This window comes from Saccopteryx leptura, chromosome 3 (assembly GCF_036850995.1).
Source record: "Saccopteryx leptura isolate mSacLep1 chromosome 3, mSacLep1_pri_phased_curated, whole genome shotgun sequence".
Classification (NCBI taxonomy): domain Eukaryota; kingdom Metazoa; phylum Chordata; class Mammalia; order Chiroptera; family Emballonuridae; genus Saccopteryx; species Saccopteryx leptura.
In genome coordinates this window covers 221,217,779-221,235,535 of record NC_089505.1, presented here as the reverse complement: position 1 = coordinate 221,235,535, position 17,757 = coordinate 221,217,779, and the positions used below count along the sequence as shown (strand labels likewise).

The 17,757-nt window shown below is 42.2% G+C and overlaps 1 protein-coding gene across 1 annotated transcript in view; it reads left to right on the top strand.

The window, feature by feature from the left end:
• VWA3B (von Willebrand factor A domain containing 3B) overlaps positions 1 to 17,757 on the top strand; it is a 225,207-nt gene that overhangs the window by 14,121 nt on the left and 193,329 nt on the right. The window contains 4 exon segments of the mRNA XM_066377626.1: positions 5,915 to 6,009; positions 7,452 to 7,702; positions 9,558 to 9,717; positions 17,472 to 17,641. Coding sequence (XP_066233723.1) covers positions 5,915 to 6,009; positions 7,452 to 7,702; positions 9,558 to 9,717; positions 17,472 to 17,641 — 676 coding nt within the window.

Sequence of the window (17,757 nt, the reverse complement as noted above, 5' to 3'; positions counted from 1 at the left end):
TGAGTTTTACAAGTACTCTATAAATTTTGGTTATTAACCCCTTACCAGACATATTGTCGAATATGTTTTCCCATTGTGTGATTTGCCTTTTTATTTTGTTCATATTGTCTTTAGCTGTGCAAAAGTTTTTTAGTTTGATATGGTCCCATTTGTTTATTTTGTCCTTTATTTTCCTTGCGCATGGAGATAAATCAGCAAATATATTGCTGCGAGAGATGTCAGAGAGCTTACTGCCTATGTTTTCTTCTAAGATGCTTATGGTTTCATGGCTTACATTTAAGTCTTTTATCCATTTTGAGTTTATTTTTGTGAATGGTGTGACTTGGTGGTCTAGTTTTATTTCTTTGCAAGTAGCTGACCAATTTTTCCAAAACCCTTTGTTAAAGAGACTGTTTTTACTCCATTGTATACTATCACTAACCTTGTCAAATATCAATTGTTCATAAATGATTATTTCTGGGTTCTCTGTTGTGTTTAATTGATCTATATGACTGCTCTTATGCCAGTACCAAGCTGTTTTGAGTACAATGGCCTTGTAGTATAACTTGATATCCGGAAGTGTGATACCACCCACTTTATTCTTCTTTTTCAAGATTGCTGAGGCTGTTCATGTTCTTTTTTGGTTCCATATGAATTTTTGGAATATTTGTTCTATATCTTTGAAGTATGTCCTTAGTATTTTAATAGGAATTGCATTGAATTTATAAATTGCTTTGGGTAATAGGGACATTTTATTGATGTTTATTCTTTCTAGCCATGGACACAGTATATGCTTCCACTTGTTTCTATCTTTCTTGATTTCTTTTATCAATGTTTTATAATTTTTTGAGTACAAGTCTTTAAACTCCTTAGTTGAATTTACACCTAGGTATTTTATTTTCTTTGTTGCAGTAGTGAAGGGAATTGTTTTCTTAATTTCTCTTTCAGACAGATTATTGTTGTATAAAAATGCCTCTGATTTCTGAGTATTAATTTTATATCCTGCCACCATGCTAAATTCATTTATCAGGTCCAGTAGTTTTTTGGCAGCAACTTTAGGGTTTTCTAGGTATCATATCATCAGCAAATAATGATAGTTTTACTTCTTCTTTTCCAATTTGTATGCCTTTTATTTCTTCTTCTTGTCTGATTGCTGTGGCTAAGACTTCTAGAACTATATTGAATAAGAGTGGTGAAAGGGGTCACCCCTGCCTTGTTCTTGATCTTAAGGGGATTGCTTTTAATTTTTGCTCATTGAGTATGAAGTTGACTGTGGGACTGTCATAGATGGCCTTTATCATGTTGAAGTATGTTCCCTGTATTCCCACTTTGCTGAGAGTTTTGATCATGAATGGGTGCTGGATTTTATTGAATGCTTTTTCTGCATCTATTGATATTATCATGTGGTTTTTCTCCTTCCTTTTGTTTATGTGATGAATAACATAGATTCATTTGTAAATATTGTACCAGCCTTGCCTCCCCAAAATATATCCCACTTGATCATGGTGTATAATTTTTTTTATGTATTGCTGGATCCGGTTTGCTAATATTTTGTTGACAATTTTAGCATCTAAATTTATCAGGGATATTGGCCTATAGTTTTCTTTCTTTGTGTTGTCTTTACCTGGTTTTGGAATCAGAATTATGCTTACCTCATAAAAGGAGCTTGGAAGTTTTCCCTCCTCTTGAATTTTTTGAAATAGCTTGAGAAGGATAGGAATTAGTTCTTCTTTGAATGTTTGCTAGAATTCATCTGTGAAGCCATCTGGCCCAGGGCTTTTGTTTGTTGGGATAACTGTTTTGTTTATTGATAACTGTTTCCACCTCATTTGTTGTAATTGGTCTTTTTAGGTTTTCTAATTCATCCAGATTGATTTTTGAAAGATTATATTTTTCAAGGAATTTGCCCATTTCACCTAGGTTGTCTAATTTTTTTGCATACAGTTCTTCATAGTATTTTCTTACAATCCTTTGTATTTCTGCTCTGTCCATTGTTACTTCTCCACCCTCACTTAAAATTTTATTTATTTGAGTTCTTTCTTTTTTTTTCTTGGAGAGTCTGGCTAAGGGTTCATTGATCTTGTTTACTTTTTCAAAGAACCAGCTCTTGGTTTCATTGATCCTTTGTATTGTTCTTTTAGTCTCTATGTCATTTATTTCTGCTCTGATCTTTATTATTTACTTCCTTCTACTTCCTCTAGGCTTTACTTGCTATTCTTTTTCAAGTTCTTTTAGTTGCAGGATTAAGTTGTTTTTTTGAGCTTTTTCTTGCTTCTTAACATATGCCTGTAATGCTATGAACTTCCCTCTCAGGACTGCTTTTGCTGTGTTCCACAGATTTTGAATTGTTTTATGCTCATTTTCATTTGTTTCAAGGAAGTTTTTTATTTCTTCCTTGATCTCATTGTTGACCCAGTCATTGTTTAATAACATGCTGTTTAGTTTCCAAGTGTTTGAGTGTTTTTCAGTTTTCCTATTGTAGTTAATTTCTTGTTTCATGTCATTGTGGTTAGAGCAGATGCTTGATATGGTTTCAATATTCTTAAATTTTTTGAGTCTCATTTTATGCCCTACTATGTGGTCTATCCTAGACAATGTACCATGAGCACTTAAAAAGAATGTATATTCTGCTGCTTTAGGGTGGAAGGTTCTGAAGTTATCTATTAAATCCAGTTGATCTAGTGTATCCTTTAATTCTGTTGTTTCTTTGTTAATTTTCTTTCTTGAATATCTATACATTGATGTTAGTAGGGTATTGAAATCCCCTATTGTAGTATTGCTGTTGATTTCTTCCTTTATGCCCATTAAAATCTGCTTTATATATTTAGGTGTTCCTATATTAGGTGCATATATATTTATAATGGTTATCTTTTCCTGTTGCATTGCTTTCTTTATCATTATGTAGTGACCTTCTTATCCTTTACTATAGTCTGCTTTAAAGTCTATTTTGTCAGATATAAGTATTGCTACCCCAGCTTTTTTTTTCATTTCCATTTGCATCAAATATTTTTTTATCCTTTTACTTTCAGTCTATGTGTATCTTTTGTTTTAAGGTGCCTCTCCTGTAGGCAGCATATGTATGGGTCCTGTTTTCTTATCCATTCAGCTACCCTATGTCTTTTGATTGAAGCATTTAATTCATTTACTTTTAAGGTTATTATTGATATGTAGTTGTTTATTGCTATTTTATTCTTTAAAGTTATATTCCTCTTTTACTATATTCTTTCCCCCCTTTGTTCTGTTTACAACAGACCCCTTAACATTTCTTGCAGCATTGGTTTGGTTGTAATGAATTCCTTGAGTTGTTTTTTGTTTTGGGGGGTTTTTTTTGGTCTGGGAAGCTTTTTATTGCTCCTTCAATTTTAACCAATAGCCTTGCTGGATAAAGAAGTCTTGGTTGTAGGCTCTTGCATTACTTTGAATATGTCTTGCCATTCCCTTCTGGCCTCAAGTGTTTCTGTTGAGAAGTTGGATGTTATCCTTATGGGGGCTCCTTTGTAGGTGATAGCCTGTTTTTTTTAATCAGATTTTAATATTTTATCTTTATCTCTTAGCTTTGGTATTTTAATTATGATGTGTCTGTGTAGATTTTTTTGGGTTTCTCTTTAATGGAATTCTCTGTGCTTCTTGAACTTGTGTGACTTTTCCCTGCATCAATTTAGGGAAGTGTTCAGCTATGATTTTATGGAACAAGATCTCTAACCCTTGTTCTTTCTCTTCTTCTTCAGAAGCCCCTATGATGTGGATGTTGTTTCTCTTTAAGTTGTCAAGAGCTCTCTTAGAGTTTCCTCAGACTTTTTCAGTCTCTTTTCTTTTTGCTGCTCCGCTTCCATGCTTTCACTTATCTTGTCCTCTAAGTCACTGATTCAATCCTCTGCTTCATCCAGCCTGCTTTTAATTCCTTCTAGTGTAGTCTTCATTTCTGATATTGTGTTTGCCAATTCTGTCTGGTTCTTCTTTATGATTTCCATGTACTTTTTGATGCTTTCAATTTCTTTATTGAAGTGTTCATTAAGTCCATCCATTGCAGCTTTGAGATCTTTAAGCATCCTAAAAATTATTATTTTATACTCTGCATCTGGTAATTTGACTACTTTCAATTTGTCTAAGACTTTATCAGAGGATTTATCTTGCTGAAGACTTGTAGCTTCTTCCATCTGTGATCTCCTTACCTAGTAGGGCCTCTTTGAAGTCTTGATTTGTTTGTTTTCTTCTCAGTTTTCTTAACTCAGTGGTAGTCTTGTTTACTGATCTCAGCAGGGGGCTTATTTGAAGTTGTATCCAGGAATGTGGTGGGTGTAACCTAAAACTCTGAAAGCCCAATCTGCCAGCTTCTCTCTGGGGGCAGGGTGCTTTCTCTGTTTCAGTAGGGGGAGGTGTATCTCAGATCTCCATGGAGACCTGAGTTACTGCCCCTCCTCCCTACTTCCTGTTTTCAGCTGTGTCTTGTTGCTCTGATTGGAACTGGAGAGTTTTCTGAAGGTGGGTCACCCGGAACCACTTTAGGTTTGTGCTTTGTTGAGGGTTCAACCCCTCCTCCAGCTATGGCCACCTCCACACTGGATGAGTCAGCTTCTCAGGTCATCCCATGCATTCCTCTGCCCATCACGGTCTGTCTCTCTCTCTCTCCCCACTTTCCTTTTGGACAACAAGCCAGCCCTCTCAGCACACCTCATTCCAAGGTCCCCAGGCAAGTGGCTGTGAGTGATATTTTTCTGCTCTTCTCCTTGTAATGAGAGCCATTCTGGGCTCTTTGTCTCACCCCACCTTCACTTCTGGAAGCAGGGGAGGTTCCCCCACCATAACTTGGAGCTTTCTACCAGGCTCGGTATGGCTTCTTCTTTGCTCCTTAGTTTTTGAGACTTGTTCTTTTAATCCAAAGTTGGTTTTTCACACTGACTGTTCCTAAATTAATTTGTAATTCAGTTTGGTGGTGTGAGCTGGTAGTCTGTGCATCTGCCTACTCCACTGCCATCTTGGTTCCCCCTGGTCAAGAATTCATTTTTTACTCTTTATTATTATGAACATTGAACTTTAGGTCTTGTAAATTTTATCATCCCTGATGATTTTGTAACAAGCCTGGACAAGGAAGCTATAAAATTCAGCCTTGCCCTTTCTCTCTTTCCAAATTAGGCTGTTATCATGCCCCCTTGAAGTCAGAGTAAAGGATGTACTGGATCCAAGAGTACCACCATTCTTTCTCCCATCTTTGGGTTTTAATAACGTCAACAGCAATAAAATAATCATCATAAGAACATCTCTGGGAAACCTTTCCTCATCTTCTTCTGTCCTGCCAAGTCAGTTAGTCCTTGGATCTTTCTTAGCCTTCTGTTCCACAAAGGAGTAAAATATGTTTTAGGCAGCATTGTATTCCCATTTAGTAAGCATTGTGCATATCAGGTAGTGGGTGCTCAATGTGTGCTTGTGCAACTGATGTTGAACAGCTGAGCATATAATTTGAGAAAATCTTGTGGTTTTGATATTCTGTATGAGTATTCTGAATCTGTTACCTGCTAGCTTCATTCATCATCTATTCATGAACTCCCACTTGAGAAAGCAATAGACAATATCCAGGTTTAACTTTTATAATCCTGAAAACAAGTCCAAGTCTTGAGTAAAAATTTTCAGAAATTAAACACAACTTCTGTTTTCTTATTGACCTCTGACTTAATTATATTGAACAAAAGAACCAGACAACCAAGAAGAAAACCCTGTTTTCCTCCTAATTCATTCATGTATTAAACCATGTCATAAACAGATACATTATCATAGCACCTAGAAATACCTCATTATTTGGATCAGAATACAAAGCATCCTAGAGTGTTGCTGTCACTGGGGATATAACTTGAATGGTGTCAGAGAAAAGCATTTTGAAGTAAAAATAGGAAGCATTGATAACGCTCCATTTTAATTGTTGTTTCTTATGAAAATGCAGATTATGTGTCTTCTCTGGGTAAAATTGTGGCTTCCCGGTATGCTGATGGCCTATTTCCACAGGTCTACAGAGCTGAAGATGGCACAGCATACAACGTAAGTGGGAGTTTCCATAAGGGACAGACCCTGAGACACACTGCTGAGTCTGGAATGGCCTCACACTGCTCCTTTGGTGCTGGAGTGTGAGGAATAAGCTTGAAAGACAAGGGGGTGGGGAAAGAAAGGAGTTTAAGACAGAGTGACAAGACCACATGAGCCAAGGCATGAGCATGTAGGATTACATGGCTGCTAGGAAAACACATTTTCCTTAACAGTTTATGTATTTTGGGGTGTTCTGAGAGTTGTTGAAGTTTTTAAAAAGTACCAGATCTTCAAAATGTTGATTCTACAGAATAGAGTACAATTTTTTCTGTTCCTTCTCTTTGTATCCTACTACCCTACACCCTGAAAAGCCTTAAAAAATTGTACCTGATCTATCTGAATGATGGTTTATTTGTGTATGTAAAAAACTGCCCACAGGCCCTGGCCGGTTGGCTCAGTGGTAGAGCATCGGCCTGGCATGCAGGAGTCCCAGGTTCGATTCCTGGCCAGGGCACACAGGAGAAGCACCCATCTGCTTCTCCACCCCTCCACCTCTCCTTCCTCTCTGTCGCTCTCTTCCCCTCCCGCAGCCAAGGCTCCATTGGAGCAAAGTTTGCCCAAGCGCTAAGGATGGCTCTGTGGCCTCTGCCTCAGGCACTAGAATGGCTCTGATTGTGGCAGAGCGACGCCCCAGATGGGCAGAGCATCACCCCCTGGTGGGCATGCCAGGTAGATCCCGGTTGGGCGCATGTGTGAGTCTGTCTGACTGCCTCCACTTTTCCAGCTTCAGAAAAATACAAAAAAAAAAGAAAAAGAAAAAGAAACTGCCCACAAACTTCAGTTACCTTTCAATGACAGCCCCTAGAAGTGTTGGTGGCAGCTATAGGTGACCAAAAGATCCAGATACAAGGGAGCCTGAACTGAGAGACAGAGGACAGAGGATAAAGGTTGTGAGCAGGAGAATGAGTCCCTGGAGCAGTGACTTAGAGGAAGCCAATCAGATGTGCTGGTATGTTTAGAAGCATACTCAGAAATATTTTTGGCATGTTATAGTTAAGAAAACTTTTAGTGAGGCTTATTTCTTCCCATCTGCCTTTGTTCATCTTTTTTTTTCTCCTTAATTTCTTAAAAGTTCCCCTGGACATTTGTTGATAAAGATAATTCTGTAACTATAAATAAAATATGATCTAGAAATAGATTTTTTTTAAAGAATGCTGTTTTGAATAGAACACACGATCATCTTTTCTCCTGTGGGCTATCAGCCAAGGGTTTTCAGTTGAACGACTAGAAGACTTCCTTTTGGATTTTGTGGGGTTTGGAGGGTCATCTACAAAATTGTTATTAATGCACAGTTCTTGATGGCAGAGGCCTTGACTCAGTGGGCCCTGTTGTTCCTGGCTGCTGTGTGGTTCAGATTATGTGCTTATTTTATTTTTCTTCACTTTTATTTCATTAAGCTGACAGCCAAATCAGAGCTGCTCTATCAGTTTGTGGAGCATTTAACACGCGCTGTGGAGAGCTACAAGCAGAGGATGTACTGGCTCACCAGCAAAAGCCGGCAGATTTTTGGAGTCATCTTGGAACAGTGCATCACTATAGTGCTGGATTTGGGTGGAATGTGGGAGAAGGAGCTTAATCTGTGCCAAGATGCTCTAATAATGGTCCTTCAGGAGCAGGTGGCTCACATAGCCAAGTTCAATATCATATGGTAAGTTTTCCATAAGAATAAGATATTTTAGTGAACTTCATAGCTAATTTTCATTTATTTGGACTTGAGAAGCATAACTAACATAGTTAGCTCTATGAGAGGTTTGCTATCTTTTAATTTTCTAGAATATAGAATTTTGGCAGAAAACTCACAATGAATAAATCTTAGAACACTTTTATCTGCTTTGCACATGGTATCTTAGTTTTCAAATTAGGAAAGATTTAGGAACATATTCTTTCTTAATGCATAGCAAGGTAAAAATACTAGAGTATGAATTATATTGAAAATATATTCAAGGTCATAAAAATCCCTTCACTCATTTTAGATTTTAGCTTGGATAATAAATTTAAACTCACTACAAATTTCACTGGTTTTCAGATTGAACTTGCAACTCAAGGTGACTCCCCATTAGTTCAGGCCCCTGAATCAGAACAACAGGTGGCTGGCTTTATAGAGTATTTGGGAGTTTTTACAATCATTTATAGACTCTTGGATTTGGGAGGACTTGAACTGCAGGGCCAACTTTCCATGTAGAACAGTGGCTGTGCCTGCCTGACAAGAACCATTTGGAAGGGGGAGCATCTACCTAAGATTTTTTTTCTAAAAATAAAATATTTTCAACTAAATATATGACATCTTTGGGGGTGCTGCCTAATTATGTTCTGTCCCAGGTTCCTGTTTCTGTCACAAAAATATTATTTAAGGAACTAAGTGCTTAAGTCTGCAATGCTTTAGCTTTCTTAGAGTGTAAGCTATGGCACGTGTGCTGCTTGGCCAGTGCAGCACGCAAGGGCCACACAAAGGCAGCCTCTGTCTCTGCAGGTGGGTTCTGCGAGACAGCTCAGGACGACTCACTTAGTCCACCATTCATGTAATCTTATCATCATAAACTCATATGTGACTCATAAGATTTGTTCAGTTAAAAACATGGAGATAAATATGTTCAAATAGCTGTTTTTGAAATCAAAATTATTTAATAAATTTAAAATTTTTATGCTCTGCTGAATGCAGAACATTACTACTCTTGATCTAAAAATGCCACAGATGGGAATCTTTCAGGGCAATGAAAACAATATAATAAAAGAACTAGAAATAAAATTTTAGAGTAATAGCATTGTTGCTGATTTCTGAATGCTAATGCTATGAATCCTTATAAATTTACTAGTAATAAAAGACAGTTACATATAAACCTGCCCATTTATGAAGATAACTTTCCTCAATAATATTTATTTATTTATGTTTTTCTGAAGTGAGAAGCAGGGAAGTAGAGAGACAGACTCCCACATGCACCTGACTGGAACCCGCCCGGCATGGCATGTCCACCAGGGGGCGATGCTCTGTTACAACCAGAGCCATTCTAGCGCCTGAGGTGGTGGCCATGGAGCCATCCTCAGCGCTCAGGTCAACTTTGCTTCAATGGAACTTTGGCTTCTGGAGGGGAAGAAAGAGATAGAGAGAAAGGAGAGGGGAGAAGGGGAGAAGCAGATGGGCGCTTCTCCTGTGTGCCCTGGCTGGGAATCAAACCCGGGACTTCCACAAGCTGGGCCAATGCTCTATCACTGAGCCAACTGGCCAGGACCTATTCAATAATTTTAATGTACTTTATAATTTTGAAATTCTCTGTTTTCCTGTAAACATTGTTATTCCAAGTCAGTACTGCTAATGGAAAGTAATGGTGCTTTGGAACATGTCTAAAATCCAGCAGTTTTGTTGGTATCTTTCAGAGAGCAGGGAGCTGCTTTTCCTTTCTTTTAGTGCTGGTGACATTAAGTGGCTTATTGCTCATAGTTGTGACACTGAGAGTGACAGCTGTGTTGACCACTGCTTGATGACAGCCCAATGTGATTCATTTCAGGGCTTCTCAAGAGCCTGTGAAATGGCAAGAACATGCTACTCCTGTAACGGAACAAGCCATCGCTGCTGCCATCAGTTGGGTTGAGAAACTGACCTTTGAGCAGGGTCTGAGCCCAGCTAGCCATGTGGACGCTCTGCTGGAAGCTGGGACAGACAAAACTGTAAGTGTGCATCAAGTGCTGGCCCCAAGTCCCAAGGGTGGCTTTGAGCTTATCTCTTCACACTCAATAGCAGCATACTGCCTTTCAGCTGATCTTGGTCCCTTCCCAGTGGCATCCCACAGGAACTGCATCATTGGCGTTAAAGAGCCCCATAGTCTTCATCCTGCTCACCTCTGAATTTGGAACCAAGTGAGAAATAGTTGACAATCACCAGACAGGGATCAAAATTGCAGCTTTGGTGATGACAGAGCTGAACCAACCAAAACCATACTCCTTGTCCTCTGGACCTGTCTGGGCCCCCCTGGTGCAGTGATTGAGGTCAACCTTCATTTAGCCCTATGAGTAGAGCCACAACCTGCTCACAGCCATTAGCATTGAGAAAGGACAGGGTATTAAGCCATATTCTGCTTAATACATGACACTTCCATTCCACTCTTGCTCTCCTGACAGTGAGGTAAGTCAGGCAACTCTTTGGGAGGAGAAGTTGAACAGTCCCCATAGAACCCTTAGGATGATGAAATAGGGCTTCCCCGCCCTTCTGCTCTGAAGCTTTCCCACTTCCTCTTCTTCACAAACAGGTCTATCATGTGCTTTCCAAGGTGAAGTGTATCCGTGCCAATGACTCATCCACTTTCAGATGTTATGTACTCACATATGCATTTTGATAGCGACCTTTTGGAAATAAAGATTTATCAGAAAGAAGTGACTAAATGGTGGTTTTTATGTGTCTTTTAGTCACAAGGATATGTGTTTCTGTGAGTGACTCTAATGGTGGGACTGTTAAGGGTAGTGGCAAGCCAGAGAGGAGATGCTCTGGGCTGGTGGCTCCTGTGACCCACTTCAACTCCCTGCATGGGTTAAGTCCCCATTCCTTTGAGATACAGTTCCTTAATTAATACCTATTAATTAATGTTAATTAATTTTTAAAAATTTTTTTTGTATTTTTCAGAAGCTGGAAACGGGGAGAGACAGTCAGACAGACTCCCGCATGCGCCCGACCGGGATCCACCCGGCACGCCCACCAGGGGCAACACTCTGCCCACCAGGGGGCGATGCTCTGCCCCTCCGGGGCATCGCTCTGCCGCGACCAGAGCCACTCCAGCGCCTGGGGCAGAGGCCAAGGAGCCATCCCCAGCGCCCGGGCCATCTTTGCTCCAATGGAGCCTTGGCTGCGGGAGGGGAAGAGAGAGACAGAGAGGAAGGAGGGGGGGGTAGAGAAGCAAATGGGTGCTTCTCCTATATGCCCTGGCCGGGAATCGAACCCGGGTCCCCCGCACACCAGGCCGACGCTCTACCACTGAGCCAACCAGCCAGGGCCATGTTAATTAATATTTAATTGCTTTCTCCATCCTGGAAGCTTGGGAAATCTATAGATTTCAAGCTTTATTCTCCTGCATTAAAAAGTCTTTTCTTGGGCAAGAAGGCCATGTGCTGACACCATGAGAGGATGGTCCCCAAGGATCACCAGACTGTGTTTATTGATACTCAAGATGATGGTTTGAAGTTGGAAACACATTGTTTATCCTCATAAAGCCAGAAGAGCAAATGTTTCTCTTTAAAGAAGAACAAAATACAAGCTACTTTGTTCTTTGGCCTTTCAAGTTTTTCTTGATATCTGTAAAATTTCAAATGTCTGGACATTATAATTAGGATTTAAGACATGGAACATTTCACAGTATCATGTGTGTGCATGTGTGCACGTGCATGCATGCACATGGGTATTCTCTGACTTTGTTCAACTGGCTACCCTTTTCACAGCTGACTGACAACTTGGCCTGACTGCAAGATTTCCCAGTGACCTTGATTTCTACTTTACTTACCTCTGGTTTGTGTCTCTCCTTGGTCTGGGATTCACAGCCCGGGAAATATAGAACATTTTCATGAGTTCCAGGGAAGTCAAATAGAGCAGGAAGAACCCAGAAAGAAGCTCACAGCCACTGATCATCAAATGCCACCTGAACACTCTTGAGAAGAGACTATGGAGTTACGGCAAATGCAAAACACATTTAGACTGGTGTGTCCCTCCACCTAGAGGGTGTGGTCCCAAGGAAAATTCTGTAAATGCAACTGCCTCATATATAAAAATGCCATGCCTTCTGTTTTTGAGGAGTAAAACAATGCATGCGCGTGCGTGTGTGTGTAAGGTGGGTGGGGAGGGGAATGGGTCTTCTGCTCTGTGACCCTCATGTCCACTCCAGTGAGTTTCACACTGATCCATGTTGCTGCCATTTGCTATGAATAGAAAAGATTTAAGGCTTAAGAGACTTGAACAATAAAGCTAAGCACTCACATTTTTCCTACTGATGATAATCTGCTTTGGGTTAGTATGTCCCACAAGTCCTGAGAGGAACCAGGAAAAATGTGTGTTGCATTGTGTCCAAAAATGAACATGCAAGTTGGCTTTTCTATCAGGTTCACATGAGGAGGGAGGGCTGACTGATGTGCTTAGTGAAGGAGGATGTTCAGAGGCCACTAGCCTCCTTCAGAACCAGGCTTTGTCACTGCAGTTAGGCCAGGGAGATTGACTAGAGAGGGATGACCGCGTGAGCCTTCAAGTCCTGAGGAGCTGGGCAGAATGTGTGTTTAATTCTCTAATCGCAGCATGTGAAGAGCACTGTAGATGGATGAATTCCTGATGCATATGCATCCTGTGGGGAAGGACCTGGTTCGTGGACAGTGCAGCTTGTGGGATGCTGGGGAAATGTTTGGCAGTTAGAGGCATTGGCATCATCCTCAGAGCCCAGATGTCTGTCCGGCTTGAGCTTTCTGCTCTGCAGTATTCTGTGGCCCCTGGACATGCCTTTTGGAAGCTGGTAGCTTCCTTGGTCTTTATGAGAAGGTGTTGTGCCAGGAGTCCCCGGAAGGCTTGCTGGTCCAGGATGTGTGGGGCATTTAGGAAGGAGAAGGCTGATGATCTCAGCTGTCTGAGAAGGCAAACCAGGGGTTGTGCCTCTGTTTTCAGGAAGGGCCACTTGCCCGAGGGCCACCTCTTCTTCTCTTTGTGTTCTCTCAGCCTATACTTCATCTGCCTGATAGGCACAAATTTGTTTACACTTTTACTGGAAGACTAAGTAGTGAATTAGAGACAGACCCACATGATTTCATAAGGTGTCTTCCCCACTGGACAGTAAGCTGGAGGACTGGCCACGTGAATCACAAACCTGGCATTCATTTTCTTGTTTGCAGTGTTCTGACAGGCATTAGATATTTTTACCTTTGTGTCCTGAGCAATGACAGTGCCTGACAAAGGCTCAGTAAATCTTTGTTGATCATTGAAGGATATGGAAATAATATTGATATTCTTGAGGTTGGGCGCTAGATGTGAGTCTAAGAGAGTCCCACCCCCAAACTATGGTACATATTTGAATTTTTTCAATTGAAGGGAGATGGTCTGTGTAGGACCAGGTGGGTGAATTTGCTGAGCTTTGTGTACTCAGGGACAGTGGCTGGATACAAGAACCCTGAAGCCTAGGTGGCCAGAAAGTTGGAGATAATCAAGGGTGTTAGGACAGATCTGAGAAGTGAGCGGGATTAAGACTGTGGGGCAGGCTCTGCCTTATGGAGAATCAAAAGTCAAAATTTCTGAGCCAGGAAAGGGCTTCCACAGGCACAGGGAGGGTCTGGATGTTAGCTTCAAGGTCTGAGTTGGTCAAAACTGTTGCAGTGTTCAAAGTTGTATGAAGAATAAGAAAGAAATTTGCTAGGCTTCTCGCTGTTCTGGCTGACTTTAATTTTTGCTTCCTTGCAGAGTGGAGATTTTTAGACCCAGAGGCCTGAGGGCTTCTGACAGGATAGAGCAGTGGGCAGTCAGAAGAGAAGCAGCCTCTCCAAGTTTGGCTCTTCTTTTCCCCCAAACCTGTGGCTGGGAAGCTGTTAAGGACTCATAGGTGGGACAGAATGCAGGTTTCCGTGGGAGCCTGCTGAACAAATGGCCTAGACAGCATTAGACATTTTAAGTGAATTCAGAAAGGCTCCCCTCTACTTTATGTAGTATAAAGTGGCAAGTGTTTAAGACTTATAGTCAAATAACTGGATATAATCCACATATCTATTCTCCACATCTTGTGTTATCAAATTCAGTGCAAATCAGCATTTGCTGGTCAACGAGGAAGCGCTCCTGGTCCTGACTGCTGGTGCTGACCCTCCAGACTGACCCTTGCCTCATGGAGCTTAGAGGTGCTGGTTAGGGGTGAGGATGCCCAGGGGGATAGGTCACTGAGTTAGACAACCTCCGAGATCCAGTTTTGGGCAATGATGTTGATATCAGGTGGTCAGAGCCTTGGATGGTGTGGGAACCAAGGAAGTGAAAATGGTGCCTGGTCTGTGACCACTTCCATGTCCCCTAATCTTTCTTTCATAATTGTGGGAATTCGCATTCATCTCTCATAGGTGACCAGCCTTGCCATGACAAGCCAACAGAGTGAAGTGGTTGAAAGTGAGGACAGAAGCTCATGAGGTCAGCCTGGGTTTACTAGCTGTAAGACCAAGTCAGTTAACCTGTCCAGGCCTCAGTTTCTTCATCTGTAAACTGTGCATGAGAGAATTTATATTCTGCAGTGCTAAATAAAATAATTCATGTTAGCTTATTATCCCAAATAGCAGATGATTCCAGAGCCATTTCACTTGCAAAGGCACTTTGTCAATGTGGGGAGGGGATAGTGACAGGTAATATATTTATCTTCCTCTCTGTTTTTCTCAGTCTCACTATGTGAGTAGAGAGGAGAGGCAGAATGGCAATGTGCAAAAGGAGAATGGGGGTGGGATAGGCGATCTCAGCAGAAAATAGGTCCCAGGAAATCACACAGTAACAGAATTGGCTAGAAACCTAGGCAATTAAGGAGCTGAGTAATGAACTTAACGATAATTTGATAGCTTAGTAAATGAAAGGAAATCCTGACATACTGCTGGATACAGCCACTTTTAGTTTTATGAAATTTTGAGAGAAAACATTTCTGTACAAGGATTTCAGACCCTTGGGTTATTGCCAGAGCAAAGAAGTCGCGTGAGCATGATGAGCCGTAGCTGCTGGGCGTTGGGAGCTGCCAACAGGTCACCTGGAGATGTTTGTCCTCACTTCCCTCCCTGCGGAGCTGATGAACCCTAGAAAGTACCCCCTGAGTCTGTTCCTGTCTCCAGCCATGTGTGAATTTAGATCTTGTGAGAGGATGGACCAACTCCATGCAACACTGGGGCACCAACGCAGCTGAAACACTAATTACTAAGAGCACGGTTCGTGCATCTTGCACAAGTAACGTGTAACATCAGGAGAAACATGGATGAGTGCATTTGCTGGAAGATCAATATTAGGCATAATAAGGAATCTAGAGAGCATTGTTTCTTCTTTCTGTCAATGAGTTTTCTGCCGCTCAGGGGACTGGCTGAAAGAGCATACAGCCTTCCTCAGTCTTTACCTACCATCAGGTACTTTGTAAGATCAGGGAGCTGGTGTTAAAAGGCCTGAGAGAAAAAGTGGGGGTGGAAGGTCAGGTGGACACGGGGGGCTCTTTTGTCCCCAGCTGGAGGAGGTGATTGTCACAATAGGCTGGTCTCAGCTCACTGTGGTCTCTTAATTCCCAGCCTTCACCCTCTGCTGCCCTGCTCCTACCGGCTCCTGGGGCACACAGTCAGCCCTAGCTACTCCTCACAGGGTGTCCTATGCAGCTGAGGAACTGACCATAAGCCCAGCTCTGTCTGTGCCATGTGGGTTGAAGTTCCAAGTTTGAAGTCTAAGGAAGATCACTGACCCCTTCCTTTAACAGGGGTCTATGACTAGAGCAGAGAGAGGCTCGTAAATCCTAAAGGAATAGGACATCTACTTATCTACTTAAAATACAGCATATCTGCTGGGGATTTCCCCCCAGGTATCTGTGGAGACAACTGATCTCGGTGCTTGTAGGGAAGGCTTAGCTGCTATGTGGCCCTGGCTCTCCCTGGGTTTTTACACTTTGAAATGTATATACATAAGTGTATTCATCTTGCTTAAACCCAGTCATGAGGCAAACTGCATTCTCTCTCTTATCTTCATTAAAATCACTTGCCTGAGGTTACAGAGCTCATGAGTGAGAGTTTGTGGGGAGACAAGCACCATGGAAGAAGGCAAATTCTGGGAAAGAGCAAGGGCATTGTAGTTGCCATAGGACTGTTGTCACAGGGGCCCTTGGGTGGGTTTGATATCTCTCTAACTTAATCAGGGAGCCTCCTACCTGGTAAAGTATGCATCTTTCACATCTTTGACTGAAGGAAAGTGTGTGTGTGTGTGTGTGTGTGTGTGTATGTGTGTCCTGACTCAGGGGTTGTTTATCCTCTCATTCTTTTTTTTTTTTTTTTTACAGAGACAGAGAGAGAGAGAGAGTCAGAGAGAGGGCTAGATAGGGACAGATAGGAACGGAGAGAGATGAGAAGCATCAATCATCCGTTTTTCATGGTGACACCTTAGTTGTTCATTGATTGCCTTCTCATATGTGCCTTGACCATGGGGCTAAAGCAGACCGAGTAACCCCTTGCTCAAGCCAGCAACCTTGGGTCCACGCTGGTGAGCTTTGCTCAAACCAGATGAGCCCGTGTTCAAGCTGGCGACCTCGGGGTCTCGAACCTGGGTCTTCCACATCCCAGTCCGATGTTCTATCCACTGCGCTGCCACCTAGTCAGGCTCCTCTTATTCTTGTCATGGCCCGCCATGGCAATGAGTGACAAGGCCCTGTGTGAGGTCAGGACAGCCTCACCTTCCCAGGCATTTGCTTCCCTGTGAGACCAGAGAATGAACCAGCACAGAATATGGTTTACTGCACAGTCTGCCTCAGACAGAGGATGGGGAAGTTGGGTTATAGGATTCTGGCTCCTCCATGAGAAATGGCTAATAAGCTTCATGTCCACAGTGGTCATGTGTCTTTGTGTTAAGAACAACCACTCCTCATCTGTATGATGTACTCATGGGCTCTGAGAAAGCTCTTCTCCAAACCTGCCAACCATATCCTTCCCATGAGATACCTGACACTGTGACCACTACCAACAGACCTTCTTGGCACCAGGCCTTCAATATCTCACTTCCTGACTTTGGTCCCCAAATGTCTTCACAAATCATTGAGCAGTGCTGCTATCTTCCCTGCCCCTCCCGTATCCACCCCTTTTTCAAAAATGCTGTTTTGTAGAAAGTGTATTGCCAGTGAGTCCATGTAAGGCCAGGAGCCGCCATCGTGGCCATTCACATGCAGGTTCCCATTGGATTCGGGCAGACGATAAAGAAATGGCGGAGTCAGAGGACGGGGGGCCATCCTATTTATTGGTGTCTCACCAAGACAGGCAAACCACAAAAGAAGACAAGGGAAAAGCAGAAAACCAGCTCTTCCCATGAAGGGCAAGGGATCAGGGAAGCCCCTGCAATTGTGATAGCAGGAACTGTGTGTCCAAGCTCCTGGTCTGTCCCACTTTATAGTGTAGAAAACCAAAATCCCTTAATCCAATATACAAACAAAGAAGTCTCCGATACAAAGTCACCCATCCAAGGCATAATTGGATTCCTCATGAGACTGCACCACCCAGATAATACAATCATTCAAGGGTGTGGGGAAAAGCTTAGTCCCAAAACCAAACCCCAGGCCACAACGACCCGGCCTGCCCACAGCCTGTCCCCCACACCCAATATAAGTCACAAGCGAGCAAACATATATATCACATTTACAAACTTATTTGACCAACAGTCCAGTACAAGGGTAAGGCACGTCAAGAGACAAATTTCTGGTACTATTGTTTTGCAGATTGAATCCATTTACTACTTTGTGGTGGGGGACATTCCTGAGGAATCCAAGCAGCTGCTCCTCCAGAGGGCTTTGGAGATCCCATGTCCTATCTGCCCCGTGTCCTTCAATGCCAGAGGAGAAGGCACTCCAGCTTTCTTAAAGGATCTGAGCACCAAGACCCACAGCAGGTATGCAGAAATATGCCCTGAGAGACTATGAGTGCTGCCTGCTTCCATGAGATCAGCAGTGGGTTCTTCAAGGTCCTCACCCATCTGTGGCTGTGTTCTTCCCATATTTCCAGCCA